At 36.7% G+C, this 27,768-nt stretch overlaps 1 protein-coding gene across 2 annotated transcripts in view; it reads left to right on the forward strand.

Moving 5' to 3' along the window:
* Nucleotides 1-27,768, forward strand: part of GLCCI1 (glucocorticoid induced 1) — a 113,882-nt gene that overhangs the window by 59,255 nt on the left and 26,859 nt on the right. Inside the window, exon 4 of one of the 2 annotated variants that reach the window (XM_043873022.1) lies at nucleotides 24,152-24,268. In XM_043873022.1, the coding sequence (XP_043728957.1) occupies nucleotides 24,152-24,268 (117 nt within the window). The remainder of the gene's footprint in view (nucleotides 1-24,151; nucleotides 24,269-27,768) is intronic. The other variant, XM_043873023.1, reaches the window with a different exon arrangement.

Below are 27,768 nucleotides of genomic sequence, written 5' to 3' on the forward strand. Positions count from 1 at the left end.
AAACCCTAAAGACTCTACCAGAAAATTACTAGAGCTAATCAATGAATATAGTAAAGTTGCAGGATATAAAATTAACACACAGAAATCCCTTGCATTCCTATATACTAACAATGAAAAAACAGAAAGAGAAATTAAGGAAACAATACCATTCACCATTGCAACAAAAAGAATAAAATACTTAGGAGTATATCTACCTAAAGAAACAAAAGACCTATACATAGAAAACTATAAAACACTGATGAAAGAAATCAAAGAGGACACAAACAGATGGAGAAACATACCGTGTTCATGGATTGGAAGAATCAATATTGTCAAAATGGCTATTCTACCTAAAGCAATCTATAGATTCAATGCAATCCCTATCAAGTTACCAACGGTATTTTTCACAGAACTAGACCAAAGAATTTCACAATTTGTATGGAAATACAAAAAACCTCGAATAGCCAAAGCAATCTTGAGAAAGAAGAATGGAACTGGAGGAATCAACCTGCCTGACTTCAGACTCTACTACAAAGCCACAGTCATCAAGACAGTATGGTACTGGCACAAAGACAGAAATATAGATCAATGGAACAGAATAGAAAGCCCAGAGATAAATCCACGGACCTATGGACACCTTATCTTTGACAAAGGAGGCAAGGATATACAATGGAAAAAAGACAACCTCTTTAACAAGTGGTGCTGGGAAAACTGGTCAACCACTTGTAAAAGAATGAAACTAGAACACTTTCTAGCACCATACACAAAAATAAACTCAAAATGGATTAAAGATCTAAATGTAAGACCAGAAACTATAAAACTCCTAGAGGAGAACATAGGCAAAACACTCTCCGACATAAATCACAGCAAGATCCTCTATGACCCACCTCCCAGAATATTGGAAATAAAAGCAAAACTAAACAAATGGGACCGCTAATGAAACTTAAAAGCTTTTGCACTACAAAGGAAACTATAAGTAAGGTGAAAAGACAGCGCTCAGATTGGGAGAAAATAATAGCAAATGAAGAAACAGACAAAGGATTAATTTCAAAAATATACAAGCAAGTCCTGCAGCTCAATTCCAGAAAAGTAAATGACCCAATCAAAAAATGGGCTAAAGAACTAAACAGACATTTCTCCAAAGAAGACATACAGATGGCTAACAAACACATGAAAAGATGCTCAACATCACTCATTATTAGAGAAATGCAAATCAAAACCACAATGAGATACCATTACTCACCAGTCAGGATGGCTGCTATCCAAAAGTCTACAAGCAATAAATGCTGGAGAGGGTGTGGAGAAAAGGGAACCCTCTTACACTGTTGGTGGGAATGCAAACTAGTACAGCCGCTATGGAAAACAGTGTGGAGATTTCTTAAAAAACTGGAAATAGACCTGCCATATGACCCAGCAATCCCACTTCTGGGCATACACACTGAGGAAACCAGATCTGAAAGAGACACGTGCACCCCAGTGTTCATCGCAGCACTGTTTATAATAGCCAGGACATGGAAGCAACCTAGATGCCCATCAGCAGATGAATGGATAAGGAAGCTGTGGTACATATACACCATGGACTATTACTCAGCCATTAAAAAGAATTCATTTGAACCAGTCCTAATGAGATGGATGAAGCTGGAGCCCATTATACAGAGTGAAGTAAGCCAGAAAGATAAAGAACATTACAGCATACTAACACATATATATGGAATTTAGAAAGGTGATAACGATAACCCTATATGCAAAACGGAAAAAGAGACACAGAAATACAGAACAGACTTTTGAACTCTGTGGGAGAATGTGAGGGTGGGATATTTCAAAAGAACAGCATGTATACTATTTATGGTGAAACAGATCACCAGCCCAGGTGGGATGCATGAGACAAGTGCTCCGGCCTGGTGCACTGGGAAGACCCAGAGGAATCGGGTGGAGAGGGAGGTGGGAGGGGGGATCGGGATTGGGAATACATGTAAATCCATGGCTGATTCATATCAATGTATGACAAACCCACTGGAAAAAAATAATAATAATAATAAAAAAAAAGAAAAAAAAAAAGAAAGCCCAGAGATAAATCCACGGACCTATGGACACCTTATCTTTGACAAAGGAGGCAAGGATATACAATGGAAAAAAGACAACCTCTTTAACAAGCGGTGCTGGGATAACTGGTCAACCACTTGTAAAAGAATGAAACTAGAACACTTTATAGCACCATACACAAAAATAAACTCAAAATGGATTAAAGATCTAAATGTAAGACCAGAAACTATAAAACTCCTAGAGGAGAACATAGGCAAAACACTCTCCGACATAAATCACAGCAAGATCCTCTATGACCCACCTCCCAGAATATTGGAAATAAAAGCAAAACTAAACAAATGGGACCTAATGAAACTTAAAAGCTTTTGCACTACAAAGGAAACTATAAGTAAGGTGAAAAGACAGCCCTCAGATTGGGAGACAATAATAGCAAATGAAGAAACAGACAAAGGATTAATTTCAAAAATATACAAGCAAGTCCTGCAGCTCAATTCCAGAAAAATAAATGACCCAATCAAAAAATGGGCTAAAGAACTAAACAGACATTTCTCCAAAGAAGTCACCTTGCTGTTTAACTTATATGCAGAGTAGATCATGCAAAATGCTGCACTGGATGAAGCACAAGCTGGAATCAAGACTGCAGGAAGAAATATCAATAGCCTCAGATATGCAGATGATACCCCCCTTATGGCAGAAAGCAAAAAGGAACTAAAGAGCCTCCTGATGAAAGTGAAAGAGGAGAGTGGAAAAAGCTGGCTTAAAACCCAACATTCAGAAAATGATGATCATGGCATCCGGTCCCATCATTTCATGGCAAGTAGATGGGGAAACAATGGAAATAGTGACAGACTTTATTTTCTTGAGTTCCAAAATCACTGCAGATGGTTAGTGCAGCCATGAAATTAAAAGACACTTGCTCCTTGGAAGAAAAGCTATGACAAACCTAGACATCATATTAAAAAACAGAGACATTACTTTGCTGTCAAAGGTCCATATAGTCAAAGCTATAGTTTTTCTAGGAGTAATGTATGGATGTGAGAGTTGGACTATAGAGAAAGCTGAGCGCCACCAAATTGATGCTTTGAACTGTGGTGTTGGAGAAGACTCTTGAGAGTCCCTTGGACTGCAAGGAGATCCAACCAGTCAATCCTAAAGAAAATCAATCGTGAGTACTCATTGGAAGGACTGATGCTGTAGCTGAAGCTCCAATACTTTGGCCACCTGATATGAAGAGCTGACTCATTGGAAAAGACCCTGATGCTGGGAAAGATTGAAGGCAGGAGGAAAAGGGGACAACGGAGGGTGATATGGTTGGATGGCATCACCAACTCAATGGCCATGAATTTGCACAAGCTCTGGGAGTTGGTCATAGACAGGGAAGCCTGGCATGCTGCAGTCCGTGGAGTCGCAAAGAGTCAGACATGACTAAGTGACTGAACTGAACTGACACTTGAGGGATAAAAAACATTCAGTAGAAACTGTATCCAACTGTCTCCATATGTTGGATTTAGCAGACTAAAACATCAAAGCAGCTATTACAAGTATGTTCAAAGAACTAAAGAAAACCATGTTTAAAGCATTAAAGGGAAGTAGGACATCTGTGACTCAATGAATAAAGAATATCCACAAAGATGCAATTATTAGAAAAAATATACAAAACTCTATAGAGTTAAAATGTATAGTAACTAAAATTTAAAAGTCACTAGATGAACTTGGTAAGAAATTTTGAGATGGCAGAAGAATCAGTGAATTTCAGTACAGGTCAATAGAATACTCTCAAAGAGCAGAGGAAAAGATGGAAGAAAAGTCAGAAGAGCCTCAAAGGCCTGTGGGGAAACATTAAGTTCATATGTGTACACAAAATGGAGACTGAGGAGAGGAGAGGGGAGAGGAGATAAATTTGAAGAAATAATGGCAGAAAACCTTCCAGATTTGACGAAAAACACTCTATGAATTCAAGAAGTTCAACAAACCCCAAGTATGATAACAAAAAAACTACACATAGACACATCATAGGTAAACTGCTGAAAGCCAAAAGAAAAGAGAAAATCTTGAAACTGGAAGAAAAAATGACTCATTACATAGGGGACCAATAATACCATAATGGCTGATTTTTTTTATCAGTACACTAGAAACCATAAAGCAGGACATATTCAAAGTGCTAAAAGAAAAAATATCGACCGAGTATTCTATATTCAGAAAACCTTTAAAATAAAGGTGAAATAAAGTATTCCGAGATAAAGATTGACAGAATTTCCTGCTACTAGGCTGTCTTACAAGAAATACTGAAGGTACTGACTCCAGTTTAATTCAAATCGGTAGGAAAAATTGAAGAGTGTTGGGTATGGCAAATATGTGAGTAAATATAAAGCAACCTGTAGATATATTTTTCTCATTTTTTTACCTATTTAAAACACAAGAGTATATGAAATAATAATTATAATACTGTTATGCTGGGTGTATAACATATACATTAAATATAACAGTAATAACACAAAAGAGAACAAGGGAAAAGAAATATCTTGGAATATAGTTTCCCATTTACTGGAATTAAATATTATTTTGAAGTAGACTATAATAAATTAAAACTCATGTTATAATCCCTAGAGCAGTTCCTGACAAAATAACTCTATATAAGAATAGAAAATATCAAAAGTAGAATAAAATGATACAATAAAAAATATCACAAAAAAAAGCACCCAAAGGAGGAAGAGAGGAATGAAAAAGATGTGACACAAGTAGAAAAATAGCAAAATGACAGGAATAAATCCAATTATTTAACTACATTAAATGAATGGAGTGAACATTCTGTTCAAAAGGCAGAGGTTGTCAAATTGGATAGAAAAGCAAAACTCACCTATATCTCGTCTATAAGAAACACACCTTATACTCAAAGATATGAATAGGTAGGTTGAAAATAAAAGATGGGGAAAGCTCCACAGTGAAAAGAGTAATGATGTTTTCTTATCAGATGAAATACACTTTAGACAAAAAATATTACTGAAGACAGAGACATTTCACAATTGTTTATACATCTGACAACAGTCTCAACATGCATGAAGCACAACTGTGGAAGAAGAAATCGTTTCGCTTAACAATATTTGATAGAACTCGGTAGAAAACCAGCAAGGAGATAGAAGAGTTTAAACAGTATCATCAGTCAACTTGACCTAGCATACATGGAAAACTGCCCATTGACTGTAGAATACCCATTTTTTTTTTTTTCAAATTGAAACATTTTCTGGGTTAGACCATAAACTGGGCCATAAAACAAGACTCATTAGGTTATGAAAGATTGAAATCATATAACAGAAAATAATCTTGTAACCCAAATATTTGTCATTTAAAGAACATTTACCTAATACCACAAAGGAAATTTTAAATATTTAAATAAATGAAAGCAAAAAGACGGCTTAGAATTTATGTTTACAGATAAAGCAGTACTTAAAGAAAAATTTATATGTAAGTGCACATGTAAGAAAAAGAGAATTCTCAAATCAGTACCTAAGCTTCCATCTTAGGAAACTAGACAAAGAAGAGAAAATCACACTGAAAGCAAGCAAAGGAAATGATAAAGAACATAGCAAAAACTAATGAAACAGAAAAACACTAGAGAAAAGTCAGTGAAATTAAAAGTTGGTTTTCTGGAAGTATGAACAAAGTTGACAAACCATTAGTTAGATTGACCGAGAAAGAAAAGACACAAATTACCAAAATGAATAGTGAAAGGGGTGACATCACTACCAACCTTATAGAACTTAAAGGTTTTATAAAGGATATTATAATCAAATTTGTCATCAATTTATTAATAGAACATAAGATGAAGTGGATAAAATTCTAGCAAGACAAGAATTACTAGAAAGAAACAAATTACCAAAACTGATTTAAGAACAAATAGAAAAATATGAGTAGAAATTGTAGCAAGTAAAGAAATTAAGTAAGGAATTAAGAATCTCTGCAAAGAAAATCCCAGGGTTTGATATGGTGAATTCTATCAAATATTCAAAGAAGAAACAATCCTTCAAAAGCTCTTTCAGAAAATAAAAGAGAAGGGAGCACTTCACAATGTATTTTATCAGTCTGGAGTTATCTGATATTAAGGGCAGGCAAAGATGTCTCAAGAAAATAACATTTCAGATCAGTTTCTCTCTTGAACATAGATGTAGAAATCCTTAACAAAATATTAGCAAACCAAATCTAGCAACTTATAAAAAGGATTATACACAAAGAGCAAGTGAGATTGGTTCTAGAAATGCAAAGTTGTTTTAAGATCCAAAATTCAGTTAATGTAAATACACTATATTAATAAACTAAAGAACAGGACCACATAATTATCTCAGTAGAGTCAGAGAAAGCATTTGCCAAGCTACAGTATCTATTCATGACTTAAAAAAAAAAATCTCTAAATCAGGAATAAAAGGGAATTTTCTCTGCCTGATAAAGACCGTTTCTGAAAAACCTGTAGATAACACTATATTCAGTGGTGAAATCCAGAATGCTTTCCTCCTAAGGAATGATGTCCACTGTCACCTTGTTACCACTTTTCTTCAGGATGGTAGAGGAGGTTCTAGTCAGGTAGGAAAAAAGAATAAAAGACATTTGGGAGTGTCAAAACTGTCTTTGTTCACAGATATATGATCCTGTATATAGAAATTCCTAGGGAACATACAAATATATAAATTACTAGAACTAATACAAGTTCAGCAGGAAAAAAAAATCAACATACAGAAATCAAGTGTTTGTCCAGGTATCAGATGTGAACAATCCCCAAATCAGAAAATAATTAATTATAGTTGAATCAAAAATATTAAAATATTTAGGAAGAAATTTAATGAAGCAGTTCAAAATTTGTACACTGAAAAAAAAACTGCTGGACAAAGTTTTTAAAAATTTAAATAACTAGGAAGATTGTTCATGGATTGGAAAACTCAGTATTATTATTAAGATGGTAATTCTCCTCAAATTGATTCAGTGTAATCCCTGTTTTTTCTTAGGGTTTTTGTTTTTGGTAAAAATTGACAAGATGATCCTAAAATGTTTGTGGAAATACAAAGGGCGTAGAATGGCAAAAGTAATTTTGAAAACAAGGAAAATTTTGGAGGACTTCATGATACAATTTCAGTACTTCTTATAAATCTATATTAATGAATTTGGCAAAATACTAGCATAAAGAAAAAATACAAATGATTCAAAATGGTGAACCCAAGGATAAATCCTTATATTTTATGGTCAGTTATCAGCAGAGCTGCCAACACAACTCAGTTGAAAAGGACAGTGTTTTTAACAACTGGTACTAGAATAATTACATATCCATAGCAGTCCCACTTCTGTGCATATATCCGGAGAAAAACAGGATACATGTACCCCAGTGTTCACTGCAGAACTGTTTATAATAGCCACTTGGAATCAATCTAAATGTCCATTGACAGAGGAATGGATAAAGATGTGGTATATGTGTACACACACACACACAATGGAATATTACTCAGCCATTTACAAGAATGAAATAGTGCCACTTGCAACAACATGGATGGACCTAGAGATCGTCATACTGAGTGAAGAAAGTCAGAGAAATATTGTATGATGTTGCTCATATATGGAATCTAAAAAGAAATGATACAGAAGAACTCACTTGCAAAATAGAAAAGGATTCATAGACTTAAAGAATGAACTTATGATTGCAGGAGGGAAGGATGGGGAAGGGATAGTTAGGGAGTTTGGGATGAACATGTACACTCCGTTATATTGAAAAGGATAGCCAGCACGGGCTTACTGTATAGTACACGGAACTCTGCTCAGTGTTATGTGGCAGCCTGGCTGGGAAGGGAGATTGGGGGAGAGTGGATCCATGAGTCCATTTGCTGAGTCCCTTTGCTGTTCACTTGAAACTATCACAAAATTGTTTGTTATACAAATAATACAAAATTAAAAGTTAAAATAAAAAGAAACTTAGATCCTTGACACTCACCATAGAGGAAAATGAACTCAAAATGGATCATAGTCCTGAGGATAAGGTCTCAAATTTTAGATCTTCTAGAAGACCTTGGATTAGGCAAGACATTCTTAGATACAGTACCAGTAATAAGGCCATAAAAGAAAAAAAAAATGAACTTCATTTAAATGAACATTTATACTACATGGCTAAAAGGATGAAAAGACAAGACCAGACAGAAATATCTGATATAGGACTTATATCCAGAATATATAAAGAACTCTTAAAAATCAATAAGAAGCCAGCCCATTAAAAAAAAAAGGGTAAAATACTGGGTGGGATGATCTGAGAGAACAGCATCAAAACACATTATCAAGTGTGAAACAGATCGCCAGTCCAGATTGGATGCATGAGACAAGTGCTCGGGCCTGGTGCACTGGGAAGACCCAGAGGGATGGGATGGGGAGGGAGGTGGGAGGGGGGTTCAGGATGGGGAACACGTGTACACCCATGGCTGATTCATGTCAATGTATGGCAAAAACCACCACAATATTGTAATTAGCCTCCAACTAATAAAAATAAATGAAAAAAAAAAAAGGGTAAAATACTTTGATAGAAATATCTCATTAAAGATGTATGGATGGTAAATGACCACATGAAAAGGTATTCAACATCATCTGACATTAGGCAAACGTAGACTTAAACCTCAGGATACAACTACACATTACTACAGTGACTAATTTGAAGAGCATTTGGCACCCTAAACATTGTTGGGAATCTAAAATGATACAGCCAACTTTGGAATACAGTTTGACAGTTTCTTTAAAAGATAGTCAGAGAGACCTCCTTGGTGGTCCAGTGGTTAAGAATCTGCCCACCAGTGCAGGGGACACAGGTTCAATCCCTGATCCAAAGAGATCTCATGTACAGCAACTGAGCCTGTGTGCCACACTGTTGCGCCGGTGCTCTAGAGCCCACGAGCCGCAGTTAACTGAGCCTGTGTGCTGCAACCACTGAAGAAGCTCACGCACCCAGCACCTGTGCTCCACAACAAGAGAACCTCCGCAGTGAGAGCCTGTGTTCTGCAACGAACGGTAGCCACCCCTCGCTGCCCCTGGAGAGAGGCGTGCACAGCAGCAGAGAATCAGCGCAGCCAGAGGTGAATAAACAAAAAGGCAATCAGGAATTTAGCATATAGCCCAGCAGTTCTATTTCTGGCACTCTATAAGAGTCCTGAAAACACCTGTCTATGTTGAAACATTTACACAAACATTATAGCAGAATTGCTTGTACTATTATAACTAAAAACTAAAAAAAATCAAAATAGCCATTGTTTGGTAAATGGAGAAAGAAAATGTCGTGTATTCATGCAATACTGTACTGCTCAGCAATAAGAAGGAGCACTGTGGTGAATCTTGATACATGCTACAGTGGGAATGGACTTCAAAAACATTTTGCTAAGTCAGGAGTCAGCGCATTTTGTTTTTCTCTGAAAAGCCAGATAGTGAATATTCTATGGTGTGTGGGTCACAGAACCTCTGTTGCAGCTCCTCAGCTCCACTGCTGTAGTGTGAAAACAGCCAGACAGTATGGAGTATGGTTACGTTCCAATAAATTTTATTTACAAAAACATGTGGCATACTAGATTGGGCCTGCAGACTGTAGCTTGCCACTCCCTGCTAAGTGAAAGAAGCCAGATGAATAAGATTACATATTACATGGTTTCATTTATTTTGAAGTGCCAGAAAGGGCAAATCTATAGAGGAAATAAAGCCCATTAGTGGTTGCATGTGGTTGGGACTAGGGTGGAGGCAGTGGTGATTGGCTATAAATAGACTCAAAGCAAATATGGAGGGTGATGAAAAAGTCCTAAAAATTGATTCGTGATTACTTTGTACAACTCTACAAAGTGATTACAACTTATTTAATTTTACCCTTACAATGGATGAAGCTAAGGCAATGTGAAGTATACTTCAGTAAAGATGAAAAAAAAAAAAGAGGAATAGACATAAAAGACTAGTAGGCTTTGCATGGTATATTCATGGTAGATTTTATATAACTGAGCCTGAAAATGAGTATATGGGTAAAGACTAAATAAAATATTAAGAATAGTTATAAAAGATGACAAAATTGGAATCTGAGGAAATTATGAAAGCCAAAACTATTAATGTTATTGAAACAGTAATATTTTTAAAACTATATGCTACTAAAATTCATTGTGTGTGTCTTTTTTAAAATAACGTTGACCTGCTTCCTTGTCATGGCATCAAATTCAGCTGTATCACATCCATTCTTCCTGAGTTAGAGATATGCTTCCCGCCTCAGATAATTTGCATCTGGATTTCTGACTTAAATGTCAGTGAAATCACCTGTATAGTCTACTTATGCTTTGCTCCAAGCTTATAAGACTACAATGTGAAAAATGCTCAAAGAACTACCTAAATATATTTTAGCTACATTTAAGACAAGGGAACCCCCTGCAGATCATGAATAGAAGGGAAATCCTTAATGATGAGTAGATGCTGATGTTATCTGACTCATAGAAATCTGTATCGTGTTGGCCAGGTTTCTGTGAGTTGAGCCAAAGTTAAGAAATTGTAGATTACTACACATTTTAAGGAGATGGGAATACCAGACCATTCTACCTGTCTCCTGAGAAACCTGTGTGCGGGTCAAGAAGCCACAGTTAGAACCCTGTATGGAACAACTGCCTGGTTCAAGATTGAGAAAGGAGTACGACAGGGCTGTCTGCTATCACCCTGTTTGTTTAATCTGTTTGCTGGGCACATCATGAACAAAATGCCGAGCTGGATGAGTTACAAGCTGCAATCAACATAGGTGGGAGAAACACAAACAACCTCAGATGTATGGATGACACCACCTTAGTGGCAGAAAGCAAAGAAGAACTAAAGAGCCTCTTGATAAGGGTGAAGGAAGAGAGTGAAAGAGCTGGCTTAAAACTAAATATTAAAAATCTAATATCATGACTTCCAGCCTTATTACTTCATGGCAGATAGAGGGGGAAAAGGTGGAAGTAGTGACAGACTTCCTCTTCTTGGGCTCAGAAATCACTGCAGATGGTGACTGCAGCCATGAAATCAGAAGACATTTGCTTCTTGGCAGGAGAGCATGACAAACCTAGACAATGTGTTGAGAAGCAGAGACATTACTCTGCCAACAAAGGTCTTTGGTCTTCCCAGTGGTCACATACGGTTGTGACAGCTGGACCATAAAGGAGGAGGAGCACTGAAGAATCGATGCCTTCGAATGATGGTGCTGGAGAAGACTGCTGAGCGTTGCTTGGACAGCAAGGAGATCAAACCAGTCAATCTTAAGGGAAATCAACCCTGAGTACTCGTTGGAAGGACTGATGCTGAAGCTGAAACTCTAGTATTTTGGTCATCTGATGCAAACTGCTGACTCATTGGAAAGTCCCTGATGCTGGAAAAGATTGAGGGCAGAAGGAGAAGAGGGCAGGCGTCAGAGGATGAAGTGGCTGGATGGCATCACCGACGCAATGAACATGAATTTGGGCAAACTTCAGGAGATTGCGAGCGACAGGGAGGCCTGGCTTGCTGCAGTCCATGGGGTCACAAAGAGTCGGACACAACTGGGCGACTGAACACCACCACCACCTTTTAAGAGGGTAAAACATGTCTTGTAAATGGGAGATTGGAACTGGCTATATGCTTAAAGCAGGGAAGTGGGACATGTGTCTAAACAGTAAAACTAGATCTGAAATAACTTCACCTGACACTGTTGGTGTTCTTGTGGGCCAGACAGGCATCTGTAAAAAAATGGAAATAGTAACCGTATGCTATGTGTGGATATGGTGTCTGGAATAGAGCTGAACTCATGTGGGGGCAAAGCTCCAATCTTCCTGATTTAAGTCTTGCTCTGAAGCTACACACCTTTGAAACACCATAGTCTTGAGTAACCATAAAATAATATGGCAGTAAAGCAGATTCTTTATCAGTTGAACTACGAGCGAGACAGACAGTAGTTTACAAAGGATAAAACTCCCACATACAGAGAACTTGCAAGTAAGTGTTTTAGGGTATGTGAGTAAACTCCGGGAGTTGGTGATGGACAGGGAGGCCTGGCGTACTGTGATTCATGGGGTCGCAGAGAGTCGGACATGACTGAGCGACTGAACTGAACTGAAGTGAAGGAAATGTATTGCTATAAGAGCCAGTGGATATATTAAATAGGGTATATCTTGGAAAATAAGAACACAATCTCCAAAAATAACTTAGAATATTTAAGAATTTCAAATGAAACAGTAACTCACAATGAGAACAGAAGTAAGTAAGAATAAGCAGAATGATAAAGGGTGCTTTCCAAGGCTTGTATATATAAAAGTTGGTGAAACTGAAAGTAAACTCTTCAGTGGATTAAGTTGACATAGCAGAATTGAGAATTAGTGAATCAAAAGTGTCAAATGAGAAAGTCTGGATGAGCAAATCATCTAGAATATAAAATAAAAAGATAGAAATTGACGGTTTGAATGGCTATCATTAAAAAATCTACAAGCAGTAAATGCTGGAGAGGGTATGGAGAAAAGGAAACGCTCCTGTGTGTGCTATTGGTGGGAATGTGAATTGGTACAGCCACTATGGAAAACAGTATGGAGGTTCCTTAAAAAAGTAAAAATAGAGCTACCATATGACTCAGCAACCCCACACCTGGGCATATATCCAGAAAAAACAAAAACTCTAATTCAAAAAGATACATGCTCCCAGATGTTCATAGCAGCACTAGATAAAGATTTACTCAGCCATAAAAAAGAATGAATTAATGCCATTAATGCAACATGGATGGACCTAAAGATTCTCATATTAAGTGAAGTAAGTCAGAAAGAAATACCATTATGATGTCACTCAGATGTGGAATCTAAAATAAGATACAAATGAACTTATTTACAAAAGGGAAACAAACTCACAGACATGGAAAACAAACTTAGGGTTACCAAAGGAGAAAGAGAGGAGGCGGGGGCGATAAATGAGGAGTTTGGGATTCACAGATGCAAATGGTTACATACTAAGTAGATACCAGTAAGGACCTGCTGCATAGCACAGGGAGCTATATTCAGCATCCTGTAGTAGACCATCATGGAGAAAATACGAAAAAGGATAGATAGATAGATCTACAACTCAACACTGTGTCATATACCAGAGACTAAGACAACATTGTAAATCAATTATACTTCAATAAAAAATAATTGTTAAAAATATAGAGGTTAAAAATATGAAAGAGAAGTTAAGAAACATGGAAAACAGACTAAGATGTTTCCAAAGGTAAGAATAGTAGGTTATCAGCAAAGAAATATTTCTTAAAATTTGAGACTATGCTGGATTTGGAGAGTGACGTGGGTCTTTAGATTGAAAAAGCCCACCAATTCCTTGGAGGATAAACAAAACAAAAATTTCCACTTCTAGGTCTAGTGAGTTGTAGATCAGGCACACACACACATACTCATTCTTGCAATTAGAAAAAAGCATATTTCCTATGAAAAAAATGGGAATCAGATTATCAACTCATTTATCAGAACCTGTAATTGACAGCCGTGTACAGTGTAGTTATGGGTTGTATCGTATGACCTGTATAGTTGATTTACAGTGTTGTCTTAGTCTCTGCGATACAGCAGAGTGAATGTTATACATGTGCATATATCTACTCATTTTCAGATTCTTTTCCCATATCGCTCTTTACAGAATGTTGAGAAGAGTTCCCTGTGCTATTGGGTACGTCCTTATTAGTTTTATAGAGTAATGTGTTTATGTCAACATACACCCAGTCTTCCAGTTTATCCCCCTCACCCCACTTTCTCCTCTGGTAACCGTTTGTTTTCTACATGTGGGACTGTATTTCTATTTTTATGGTACTTGATTTGTATACATTTAACAGAGGTAAAAGAGGAAAAAAGGTAAATTTTGAAGATATTTTTTAGCATACATTATCAGCTTGTAGTGGCACTGCCTTTGTTCATGGATAGCATCAAGGAATAAGGCTGTATTCTCAAAATTGTGTAAAAGCCCGTAGAATTTCAAAAGAAACAGTAGGTACAATCTGCTGTTTAAAGAGCTTGATTACATATTAGGAAAGGCAGCTAAGGCTTTAAGGGATAATAAAAGGACTTTATGTTAACTCTCACCATCCTTTATTTGGTAAGAGAAGTTCAGTGCAAAACTAGAAGCTCTCAGACGCTCCTGTGATTCCTTTAAGTGAGCATGCATTCCAGTCTCTCGTATAGCCGCCTCCTCATTTCATGGTTGTAGTCGCTCCTCTTCTAGCTAGGGCGTACTACCACTGAGTGGCTTCCTGAGGGAAGGAAACCTGAAAGCTCCTTTTGTCTTTTTTGCTTACCTTTGCCCTAACTCCATAGCTACTGCATCTGAGCCTCTGGAGTTGGAGCTTAGGGGAGAGGTGGAGAGGTAGTGTTGTGTTAGTTGCTCAGTCGTGTCTGACTCTTTGTGACACCATAAACTGTGTAGCTCTCCAGCCTCCCCTGTCCATGGAATTCTCCAGGCAAATCCTCCACTCTACTGGAGTGGGTAGCCATGCCCTCCTCCAGGGAATCTTCCCGACCCAGGGATCAAACCCAGGTCTCCTGCACTGCAGGCGGATTCTTTACCACCTGAACCACCAGGGAATCCCTGTGGGGACATAAGGGGAATAGAAATGTTCCTACTGCTGGTACTGTTATAAGGTACCTTTCTATTGCCCGGTCTTGACAGATTTTTGAAACTGACTTTCTTTTGTAATTTCTTGGGTTCTTTGGACATCCCTTGTTGCTGCATATCTCTTTCCTATGGTTCTATCCAACTTTCTCCAAAGCCCCTAGAATTCTAGAAATAACATTCAGTTTCTCCAGTGTTGAGTTCTGTTTACCCTTTGGGGTAGGCCTCCTAGGTAGAACCTAAGCCAGCCCTCCACTGGGACTCTCACTACCAAATTTCCCAGATGGTTACTGAGGAACTCGCACGTTTAAATATATACCATGGAATATTACTCAGCCGTTAAAAAGAATTCATTTGAATCAGTCCTAATGAGATGGATGAAATTGGAGCCCCTTATACAGAGTGAAGTAAGCCAGAAAGATAAAGAACATTACAGCATACTAACACATATATATGGAATTTAGAAAGATGGTAACGATAACCCTATATGCAAAACGGAAAAAGAGACACAGAAATACAGAACAGACTTTTGAACTCTGTGGGAGAAGGTGAGGGTGGGATATTTCAAAAGAACAGCATGTATACTATTTATGGTGAAACAGATCACCAGCCCAGGTGGGATGCATGAGACAGGTGCTCGGGCCTGGTGCACTGGGAAGACCCAGAGGGATCGGGTGGAGAGGGAGGTGGGAGGGGGGATCGGGATGGGGAATACGTGTAACTCTATGGCTGATTCATATCAATGTATGACAAAAAAATAATAATAAATTTAAAAAAAAATAAAAAAATAAAAATAAAAAGAAAAGAAAGAGGAGGAGGAAAAAGAAATAATATAACTAAGCTCATATTTTTAGAGGACTGGATGAAATCATGACTAGCAAGTACTTGACAAAACTGTCTGTGAATGGTAGTAGTTAGTTACCTACCTTACCTTATCTTACCTTCCCAGGACGCCAAGCTAATTCTGGCCCAAGCCCCAGCTGCAGCCCTGCTTATTGCCTTCTTGCATTTCCCAAGAACCTATTTTAACCCTCTTCCAACTTACCATGACATGAGATAGTGGCTGCTGCCTGCTGAGAAAGAGGGCTGAAATTGAAGCCACAGGAAAAAACAAAAGAGTCTGTCTACACACTTCCCACCTCAGGCACAAACACTTTCCCACAGAGTTTGCCATCCCTCCTGATGACTGGATCAAGCTGCTATATAACGACCAAGGTCTCTTTGACTCTTTCTTGGACACCAGGGTCAGCATACAAAACTAGACCTGAAGTGGTAGTGGCTATCCTGTGCCTCTCTGATGACTGGGACAATTACTTCCAGGAACCTCCATTCATTATTAAGAAAAAATGCTATGCATGGAGACATTGGTCAAAATTTTCCTTTAACATAAATACTTGAATTGTGTAGCACATGTCTGTCAGAATTCAATTTTTTAAGCTCCTGTTATTTCATTTTACTCACAACATCTTCATGAATTAGGCTAAAGCAATTCTTTCTATTAAAAACAACATATTTTCCTTATGGTAGTATTAGTATATGTCCATTAAACACAATTTGGAAAGTAGTGAAAATACTATATAAAGAAAAAAATTAAACCCATCTGTAATTACCACCTAAAGATAATAAAATTAACATTTTGATGTATTTTATAATCATCTATCTTTTAAAACTGGCATAACTCAATACTTATACTCTCTGAATCATGATTTTTTCTTGGCATTATACTGTGAATTTTTTGTACATTGCTAAAAATTTTCAAAATTGGCATTTTAATGTTGATAATATTATAGCATATAAATATTCCATAATTAAAAAAAAAATCTGGTTAATACCTGGAAGTTGAGGCTGACTCTGATGCAACAGTAAATCTTCATCATCCTAGCTCAACATTATCGGTATCAGGAGTGGGAGTCAGATTCCAGTTTTTCATGTCCTTTTATCTGTGAGGAACAATCAGTCTTTCCAAGACGTTTCATTAAAACTCCTTTCTCTTCATTTGAGGCAAAAGAGGAAATACACAGGTTAACATCTTGGATTTTATTTTTTCTATTGATAGCCTAATAAGTTAGCCTTTTACTAGTTCATGGATGCTGGCAGAAGCCATGAGGCTCATGGTTTAGAGACAGTGGACTTTATTATTTACAGCATAGCAAGTAACAAGACTATTGAGTTTGCATTAGTTCCTGTGAACCCCAGTGGGGGTGATGGAGAGGGTCTAAGTGGATGCCTGCACATATAATAGGTCACATTACAGGAGAGAAACAGAACTTGGAGAATCCACTGTTTTTATATTAATAGTAAGGAGTAAGTAAACCTCCTCTTTATCCCAGAGGGCGACGTTCCCAGACAGAATATAAATGATATTACTCTATCGTTGCTTTGACTCTTTTACACTGTTTCTGATTTTGATAAAGATAAGTTTAAAAAGTGAGTATTTTTAAGTTCTTCAGTGGATATAAGAAAAAAATCATAGGTTGCTTCTTCATCTCATCGATAAGCTCTCTTATTACTTGGGATAGTTTTTCTCTAAGTGAAATGATTAGGGACATTTCTTGTTTCTGATCAAATAGTGATTAACAGATATTGTTGGGGTCTTTCTTTTTTCAGTAAGAAAAATAAAAGTTTCCTCATAATCATTACTAATAGTATAACTTCTGCCCTAATGTTCTGTTAACTTTTGCTATTTAAAAAGAATTATTTTATCATACCATACTAGAGGAAAAGAACTGCAGTAGTATTTTCTCTGGACCTAAAAGACAACATTCTGAAGAATTTTTATTTAATTATGTGGTAAAACCTTAAAAGTACAAATGCTCATCCAATAAATTCTGAGTTCACAATAAATTGAATCGTAAAGATGTCATATTTTCCTTATTTAAAATTGGACCAATAAGAATGGTACTTAGGGTCATCAAACTGCTATTGAAAAAGAAATATATCAATAAGTTAGTATGTAGTCAGTTAATTGCTACATCAAATGTTTTGCTCATCTTTGCTGCAATTTCACGTCTTGCAATATCTCCAGCATTAAGAAAGGAAGTTACTTTGCGAAGTGGTTGAGATTATGAGCCAATACATTAGTAGTTATTTGTGAACATTAATATAGTACTACTTTCAGCAGCACTGGTAGCTAATAGAAAGAGATTATGAACTAAAGGCTAAAGGACTGGGTCTGCCATTTATTAGTTGTGTTACCAAATTAAAAGACGCCTACTCCTTGGAAGGAAAGTTATAACCAACCTAGACAGCATATTAAAAAGCAGAGACATTACTTTGTCAACAAAGCTGTCTAGTCAAGGCTGTGTTTTTTCCAGTAGTCACGTATGGATGTGAGAGTTGGACTACAAAGAAAGCTGAGCACCGAAGAATTTATGCTTTTGAACTGTGGTGTTGGAGAAGACTCTTGAGAGTCCCTTGGACTGCAAGGAGATCCAACCAGTCCATCCTAAAGGAGATCAGTCCTGGGTGTTCATTGGAAGGACTGATGTTGAAGCTGAAACTCCAGTACTTTGGCCACCTGATGAGAAGAGCTGACTCATTAGAAAAGACCCTGATGCTGGGAAAGATTGAGGGCAGGTGGAGAAGGGGACGACAGGGGATAAGATGGTTGGATGGCATCACTGGCTCAATGGACATGAGTTTGGGTGGACTCCGGGAGTTGTTGATGGACAGGGAGGCCTGGTGCACTGCGGTTCATGGGGTTGCAAGGAGTCGGACGCGACTGAGCAACTGAGCTGACTAACTGACCTTGGGAAAGATACTTTATTTTTTAAAGTGCTTCCTCATCTGTAAAACGGTTTCAGTGTGTCTGTGCAATCTAGTTGCTTTGTGAACTTTTTTCTCCATGTTAGTCTGATATTATTATCAGCATTCCTCTATTGACAAATATACCTTATTGGTAAATAAATTGCTGTATCAAAAACTAAAGTGTCCCAAAGCTAGCTGTATCTGTGGAGATAAATCTGTATATGGAAATATCTGTTTCTTTGTTCTGGGGTGGGGGTTTCTGTGAGTCTGCAGGTGGGCATGCGTGTGTACTGGTGATAGCTCTCTATGCATATATATGTGCTTACACATCTGTGTGTTCTTTATATATGCACATTTGTACACACATATGCCTATGTGTGTGCATTTGGATATCAGAGGACTGAATGAATAGTCCTTTCGAACTGTAGTCCACTAGGCTCCTCTGTCCATGTAATTCTCCAGGCAAGAATACTGGAGTGGGTTGTCATTCCCTTCTCCCTCCAGAGTATCTTCCTGACCCAGGGATCCAACCTGGGTCTCCTGCATGGCAGGCAGATTCTTTACCATCTGAGCCACCATGGAAGCCCCAGTTATTTCATTAGCTAATTTATCTTTTGGAAAATGAAAGAAAGAAGGAAAACAGCATGATTTGTTCATATTTAAGTAAAAAGAAGTTTAAAATTTTACTTTTAGTGTTGCAGTAGGTACTGTTGCTTTTTAAATTCCTTTGAACACTTGTCAAAGAATATAGTATGTAAACTTTGTTTTTAGACTGCAGAACCTTCCTTTTGAGACATTGATCTTTGTAAGCTCTAAAGTTTGTCACGTATTCTCTTTTTCATATAAAAGGGAATAACAGCTTGAGGTTTATAACTTCTCAAACTATATATTCAGGAAAATTTATTGGATTAATATCTTTAGTAATTGTTTTTGGTCTTTTAACAGCTCAGGTGTCGTCATTTGTATGTTTTCCTATTTATATGTCTGTCTTACTTTTTGTAAGATTCTTTCTCTCCTTGTGAGCTATTAATTTGATTCTTTAGGCAATATAGAATAGTGATTAAGAGAGCAAACTCTGGAATTCCACTTCCTTAAGTTCATATACTTGTTTCACCACTTGACTCTATGGCTTTCAACAAACTAACCTTCCTGCCCCTCAGTTTCCTCACCTATAAAGTGAGGATAATAATAGCATTTATCTCATGTTTTTATTGAAAAATGAATGAGAACAAAATATAAAATATTTTATCTTAATATAAATACGAGTGGCAGAGTGTCATTTTCCTGGTGTTAATCTATCTGTCATCTCATTTTTTTCTTCTTTTTCAAAAGCTCCAGGAGCTTGCTTCCGTTCCTACTGCATCTACTTAGTCTGGTTAAAGATTTCTCAGTTCCCTGCCTACTATAGAATAGAATTCATTCTAAGAAATATTACCCTCCGTCCCTTCCTTCTTTCCAGTACCTGAGGCAAAAATAATCGACTGGTATTTTGAAACTTAGAGTTTAGGGGTTTTTTTTTGTTTCTGTTTTTTTTTTAAGTGTTAACAATAATGGGAGAAACTATCAGGAAAAAAATTACAAATAAACAAGGGTGATATGACCAGGTTTCCAAAAATGTACAGTAAAATGTGTTCCCAGTTCTTAGATTTTGAGTGGGACCAATCTCTTAATTTTTCTTGATCTAATTCCACAAATATTTTAGTCATTTCTTTTTTTTAAATCCAATTTATTTTTTTAATCATTTATTGTTATTAGTTGGAGGCCAATTACTTTACAATATTGTAGTGGTTTTTGCCATCCATTGACATGAATCAGCCATGGATTTACCTGTGTTCCCCATCCCGATCCCCCCTCCCACCTCCCTCTCCATCCCATCCCTCTGGGTCTTCCCAGTGCACCAGGCCTGAGCACTTGTCTCATGCATCCAACCTGGGCTGGTGATCTGTTTCACCCTTGGTAGTATACTCATTTCAATGCTATTCTCTCAGAACATCCCACCCTCGCCTTCTCCCACAGAGTCCAAAAGTCTGTTTTGTACATCTGTGTCTCTTTTTCTGTTTTGCATATAGGGTTATCGTTACCATCTTTCTTAGTGAATATTCATGATAATTCTTCTCTCTACAATTATTATTTCTTCTTTGTGACCTCGGGGTAGTTATTCCCTGACTTTTTAAAATGTCAGAGCTCATGTGCTTAAGATCCCTTTCATGTTTAGAGAATGCTTCTCTCTCCTTCCCTCTTAATTTTTTTTTTGTTTAAGTTTTATTGAGGTATAATTGACTTATAACATCATACAAGCTTATGGTATATGCAGCATAATAATTTGATATATGTATATATTGTAAAGTGATTACCACAAGAAGGTTAGTAAACACATCCATCACCTCATAATTTTATAATTTTTGTATGTGTGGATAGGAACTTTTAAGATCTATTCTCATAGCAACTGTCAAATATACGATAGAGTGTTATTAACTATAGTCACTATGCTATTCATTACACCCCAAAATTTACTCATCTTATAACTGGACGCTTTTACCCTTTGACCACTCTCACCCATTTTCTGCCCCTGGCAAACAGCAAGCTGTTCTCTGAGTTGTTTTTTGTGTGTGTTTATTTTCAGATTCCTTATATAAGTGAGCTCATCCAGTGTTTAACTTTCTTCATCTGACTTATTGCACTTAGTATAATACCCTCAAGGTCCATTCTTAATTTTTTTCTTAAGCATTGCTAATGAATATTTAGAAACACAAGTAAGATTCATCTGTAGTTTAAGAAATCCAGTTAGTATAACTCAGGGTTCCCTTTATAAAGGAAGGTTGTATGCGAGTTTCACTCTAGTAACCAGGGTGAGTAGGTTCACTGAAGTCAGAGCTAAGAGCTTTGTGTGATACATTGGAACATGAGACTGTCTAGAGAGGGTGTCTTAGGCAGGAGGGGGTGTATGACTGTAGAGCAGAAATTACAACTCCCGCAGTCCCTTCCTGGGGCTTCCCTGGTAGCTCAGATGGTTAAGAATCTGCCTGCATTGCAGGAGACGTGGGTTCGACCCCTGAGTCGGGAAGATCCCCTGCAGAAGGGAATGGCAACCCACTCCAGTATTTGTGCCTGGAGAATTCCATGGAGAGAAGCGCCTGGCGGGCTACAGTCTATGGGGTCGCAAATAGTCGGACACGACTGAGTAACTAACACACACATCGGCCCCTTCCTCCCAGAGATAGCTTTGTGTCTACTAGTGCTGAGGTTAGGGAGAAGAGATGGCTTTGGATAACCATGGGCTCTTGAGCATCCAAGGGAGAAGAGAAGGAGGATTCTAAGTGAAAGTATAGAAGGCAAGAATATTTGCGGTTGTTATATAGGTAAGCCACTCTTCTGAATGTCGTGTAAGTAAACACAGGAATCTCTTACATTCTGAAGCAAAGGAAGGTTTATTATACCCTGCTTTCATTCTACATGGTTCCTGAGTAAGAGTTGTAATGTTTTGATTATATATCTAGTAAGATGGGCTTCCCTTTTACTGTAATCTCTAATTTGTAAACAAAAGCATAACTATGTTATAATCCAGAGATAAACAGTATTATGTGGAAACTATAAGGTTGCATAGTGTAAGTTGGTATTCCAAGCAAAGTAGGATATGTATCATTACGTTGAAGAGTGGTATGTTAAAGAACAAAAACTTCTGGTTTATTATGATATCTCAAAGCCCTTTAAAAAGAGAGTGATTAGGATTGATCAGTTTTCAGATTATTTTTATTTATTTTTTAAAGATTATTTTAAAAATGAAAAAGTACACACTGCTTTGATTAATCTGTAAGCATTATGGGCTTTTCTTTACAAGCTCTTCAAAATGCCAGTTTTGAAACACCACTAAAACTACTCAGAAACCACTTAATTTTATACCCCTGTCCTAATTAAATAACTTGTACAATTTTGATTTATAATGATTACCAACTAATTTTGATCCTTCTTCTCAGGACAATTAATATTCTCTAGAACAAAGTGATGTCATTTCAACAGAGAGCAAGGAACACAAATATTAACATAGACAATCTCATTTGTATATCTTTGTAAGGAAATTGTATGTGATATCCTTAAAGCTACAAAGAGATTCAAAACACTAGAGGAGACTCAGGATCTTACTTAAAAGGAAAAATGTAGATTTTCTTTTAGGTTCTCTTATTTTCTTCCATGCTGCTTCTCTTCTGCCACAGGTAAAAATAAAATTTCCCAGCAATCTATATGCTTTTCCCCTTGAACATTTATAGGCTTTAATAGCAACTGTCTATTTTGCTTTTTATTGCCGTGGTTATTCAAGGTAAGCATTTTGCTAACATCTCCTTGAGAAAATCAATATATTTTACAGACTTTACTTTGTACTGGCACTTTGCCTTGTAAATAACATAAAATTGGGCTCATTGTAGGCATTCAAGAAGTACCTACTAATTGATTCATGTCATCATCTACAAGGAAAATATTAAGTAACTTGCCCCAAATTGCTAATGATTCCCTTTGAAAATGCTCGGGTATACTTTCCTTATGGTCTGGCACAGTTTAAGATGATTATATAGCACCTAAAATATATTAATAGTTTTGATGAATTCCAAGCCATATTATAGAAATGACTTTTCTCTTAAGCCTTGGAGTATTACTATTCCATTTAGGAAAATACTTCTAAGTTATATTTGTTTTTAAATGTATGTCACTATAGCCAAGTGTCTGTCAGTGAGTAAGTGGATAAAGAAGACGTGGCATATATATTCAGCAATGAGGAAGAAGGAAATCCTGCCTTTTGTAAACAATATAGATGAACCTTGAGGTCATTATGCTAAGTGAAGTAAATCAGTCAGAGAAAGACAAATATTGTGTGGTATCACTTCTTTGTGATACCAGAGAAGAAAAGCCAAACTCAGAGAAACTGAGTGTTGAGTGGTGGTTGCTAGGGACTGAAGGATATAGGAAATGGGGCATAGCAACAGGGTTCACATTCAGTTACAGGATGGATGAGTTCTGGGGATCTAAAGTATAGAATTTTGACTATAGTTATTAATAGTGTTATTACTTCAAAGTTGCTAAGAGAATCTCAAATTATGTAATGGGGTAGAGCTGTTATGCTATAGTAGCATCATTTTGCAATATAAAATAGCATCAAATCAACATGTTGTACACCTTAACTTACACAATGTTATATGTCACTTATATCTCAATAAAGCTGGAAAGTAAAAATTTTGTGACTAAAAGTAATATATAGTAAGATGTTAAATACAAGTAACTAATGCTAAATGCCGTAAGGATTTACACCATGGGATTTTTTTTTTTTTTAATGTTCAGAAATTAGTATACGAGATCAATTTTGTCTATATAAGATGGGAACTTAGAAACTAATGTGGTCCCTATATATTAAGAGATTGGATTTGACTTTAATCAGTAGGCATATGAAATACTAGTTTTACACCATAGAAAAAATGCTTAGAAGGGAAGATGTCTCTGGTGTTACAAAGGTAAAATATGAAATGATCTGGGGAAATTTAGTCTACGTATTTACCGACAACACTATTTAAATTGCATAAGTGAAGCATTTGTAGCACATATTTCTTATTTTCAATGGTTTCAACTATTAAAAATTGGAGAATAAATCACTGTAATGAAATATCTCTTCTTGAAATCTTTGATAAAATTTTTATTTTTTAATATCCGAACTTAAAAAAGTAAATGCTTAAAGCTTGGTATTCACTTTTGTTCTCTTCTTCCTTCTCTTTCCCTCTCCCCAAAGCAGATTGCCAAACTGAGGCAGCAGCTACAACGCAGTAAACAGAGTAGCCGGCACAGTAAGGAGAAGGACCGTCAGTCACCTCTCCATGGCAACCATGCAGCAATCAGTCACTCTCAGGTAGGCCAACAGCTCGTTGTCCAGATTGGAATAATTACTTTCTAAGGGAGAGTCCATCCTTTTAGGATTCAAAAAAAATTAATGTATATCTCTAGCTTGATTAAATTACAATGTTTTTTATTAAAAAAAATGTTTTTCTTTTATCCATATGTATAATCTTTTAATAATAGACATAACAGAGTATAATGGTTTCAAGGATGATTGATACTGTCCTGGACTGAAATCCTAGCTCATTCACTGACTAAGCAACTCTGGGCATTTTCTTATTTAATCTTCTAATAGTAGCTTAGCCCATCTATCTCTGTGTCTCTTTGTATATTTTACCCCACTTTACTTATGAAGAAATTGAGAATTAGTGTTTTTGTCCCCCCACCCTGCCAAACTTGTACTGATATATCCTATGGAACAAAATTTAGGAAATGATATTCTAAATTTACTTACAAATATTAATGTAAATTTTAGTAAATCAAATATAGTAGTATAGCAGAAGCAGCTCAAGTTGCGTATCAAAAAAAAATTTAATTAGGGGTTTAATTTCACAAATGTAAGGATGATTCAACATTAGGAAATGTATTTAGTTCATTGCATCAGAAAGTCAAAGCTAATGCTGAATAACACTTGATAAAAACTGAGTATCCATATGTGATAAACTTATTTTAAAATAGGATACTTCCTAATGGAACTACCTGCAAATTGGTGAGAACCTGACAGTAAAAAACTGAAAGTATTTCTGTTAAAAATAAAAGTTAAGTCATAGATGTCTGTAATTACTGATGTTATTTGCTGCTCATTTAAAGGTTCTAGACAGAGCAGTAAGAAAAAGAAATGTTATCACTATTTATGATATTGTTGTATATTTAGAAAACTAAAGTGAATTTGCTAAACTATTAAAACTAATGGTAGGATGGCTGAAATGGGAAATACTGGTACAGCACTCAGTACCAAGTGCTGATGAGGATGTGAAACAGTCGGAACAACTACATGTCGCTGGTGGGAACACAAAATGGTACAGCCACTCTGGAAAGAAGTTTGGCATTTTCTGAAGAAGTTAACATACACAGACCATACAGCTCAGGAATTCTATTCTTTGGTATCTGTCCATGAGAAATAAAACATAATGTCTACACAGTGACATCTATACCAATGTTCATGGCAGCAGCATTTATAAAACTCAAAACATGGAAAGCAGCAAATATCCATGAACTGGTGAATGGATAAACAACACTTCATACATCCATACAGTGTAATACTATTCAGCAGTAAAAAGGAGGAACTGATGGTATTTATGACAACATGGCTGAATCTCAAAACATCATGCCAGTTAAAGAAGTCAGAAGCAAAAGGCTACATGACCTTACATCTTCAAAAAGGCAAAATGTTGCCTTTTTGAAAAGTATTAGAAAAGCTGACTGTAGAAAAGCCCTAGAGACATTTTTTTGGATGATAGAAGTTTCTAAAATGTAATTATACTGATAATTCGATGACTGTATACATTTACAAAGCACAAAGAATTGCATATTAAAATGGGAGGATTTTATTGTATACCAATTATACTTCATCAGAGCTGTAAAACCAACACTGCAAACATTTCAAGAGAAAATCCACATATGCCTTCCTTTTTTTCTTGTTAATCTGGTATAATTAATATACTATTCATTCTTATTCATTTATTTCATGCACCTTTCCTGTATATCTATGGACTCACTGATTAACAAGAAAAGATTTATACACTTGTTCCCAATTTACATTTTTTTTTTTTGGCATTGTGGTTATGTCTAAAAATAATTATCTTGCTATACATACTGAAATACTTATAGATGAAATATGAAGTCTAGAATGTGTGTTAATACTCCAAGAGCAAAAGCAAATGGATGTTTAGACGAAGTAAGATTAGAAACTGTTAATAAGTTTTGGAGCTGGATTATGTACACCTATTAGTTATTCTGTTAATTATAATTTTTCACAATAAAAAGATTGAGAACTTAATAAATGTGTAAGATATAAACACATAAAAATCTATTATTTTCTCCTGTACTAGTAAAGGTAAAATACTGTTCCTTCTACTTATAACTTTACTGACACCAAACGCATGGGGTTTTTTCCACACTAACTAATGAATTCTCCCAACTCTCCAGACACCAACCAGGCATCCCACAATTCAGTTACAACACTGACTACCTGGAGTTAGCACCAACCCCACAGATTAAGAACTCCACCCCATGAAACTGCCCCTCGTCAGATGCCAGTTGAAAGTTCCAGGTCATCATCTGTACTTTTGACCTACCAGTAATAAAGAAGGGATTCTGACAGCTCTGACTTCAGGTTCAGTAACTTGCTGTAAGGGCTCAAAAAACTCAGGGAAATACATTTACTTGCTTATTACAAAGGATATAACAGGTCCATACAGATGAACAAATTAGGAAAACTCAGCAGTGGCCACAGGACTGGAACAGGGCAATGCCAAAGAATAAACTTCCACACACTTGCACTCATCTCGCATGCTAGCAAAGTAATGCTCAAAATTCTCCAAGCTAGGCTTCAATAGTATGTGAACCGAGAATTCCCACATTTTCAAGCTGGATTTAGGAAAGGCAGAGGAACCAGAGATCAAATTGTCAACATGCATTGGATCACAGAAAAAGCAAGAGAATTCCAGAAAAACATCGACTTCTGCTTCATAGACTACACTAAAGCCTTTGACTCTGTGGATCACAACAAACTGTGGAAAGTTCTGCAAGAGAGGGAATATCAGACCTTAGGAGGCAGGTCTGATACCTACCTGCCTGTGGTCACCTTACCTGCCTCCTGTGGAACCTGTATGCATGTCAAGAAGCAGCAGTTAGAACTGGACATGGAACAATGGACTGGTTCCACACTGAGAAAGGAGAACAACAAGGCTCTATATTGTCACCCCGCTTATTTAACCTATATGCAGAGTACATCATGCAAAATGCCGGGCTGGATGAAACACAAGCTGGAATCAAGATTGCAAGGGGAAATATCAATAACCTCAGATATGCAGATGACACCACCCTTATGGCAGAAAGTGAAGAGGAACTAAAGAGCCTCTTGATGAAAGTGAAAGAAGAGAGTGAAAAAGCTGGCTTAAAAATCAACTTTCAAAAAAGGAAGATCATGGCGTCCGGTCCCATCACTTCATGGCAAATAGGAGGGGAAAAAATGGAAATAGTGGAAAAGTTTATTTTCTTGGGTTCCAAAATCACTGCAGATGGGAACTGCAGCCATGAAATTAAAAGATGCTTGCTCCTTGGAAGAAAAGCTATGAAATACTTAGCGTATTAAAGAACAGAGGCATTACTTTGCCAACAAAGGTCCATCTAGTCAAAGCTATGGTTTTTCCAGTAGTCATGTATGGATGTGAGAGTTGGACCATAAAGAAGGCTGAGCGCCAAAGAATTGATGCTTTTGAACTGTGGTGTTGGAGAAGACTCTTGAGAGTCCCTTGGACTGTAAGGAGATCAAACCAGTTAATCCTAAAG

This window comes from Cervus elaphus, chromosome 18 (genome assembly GCF_910594005.1).
Source record: "Cervus elaphus chromosome 18, mCerEla1.1, whole genome shotgun sequence".
In the NCBI taxonomy this organism is placed as follows: Eukaryota; Metazoa; Chordata; class Mammalia; order Artiodactyla; family Cervidae; genus Cervus; species Cervus elaphus.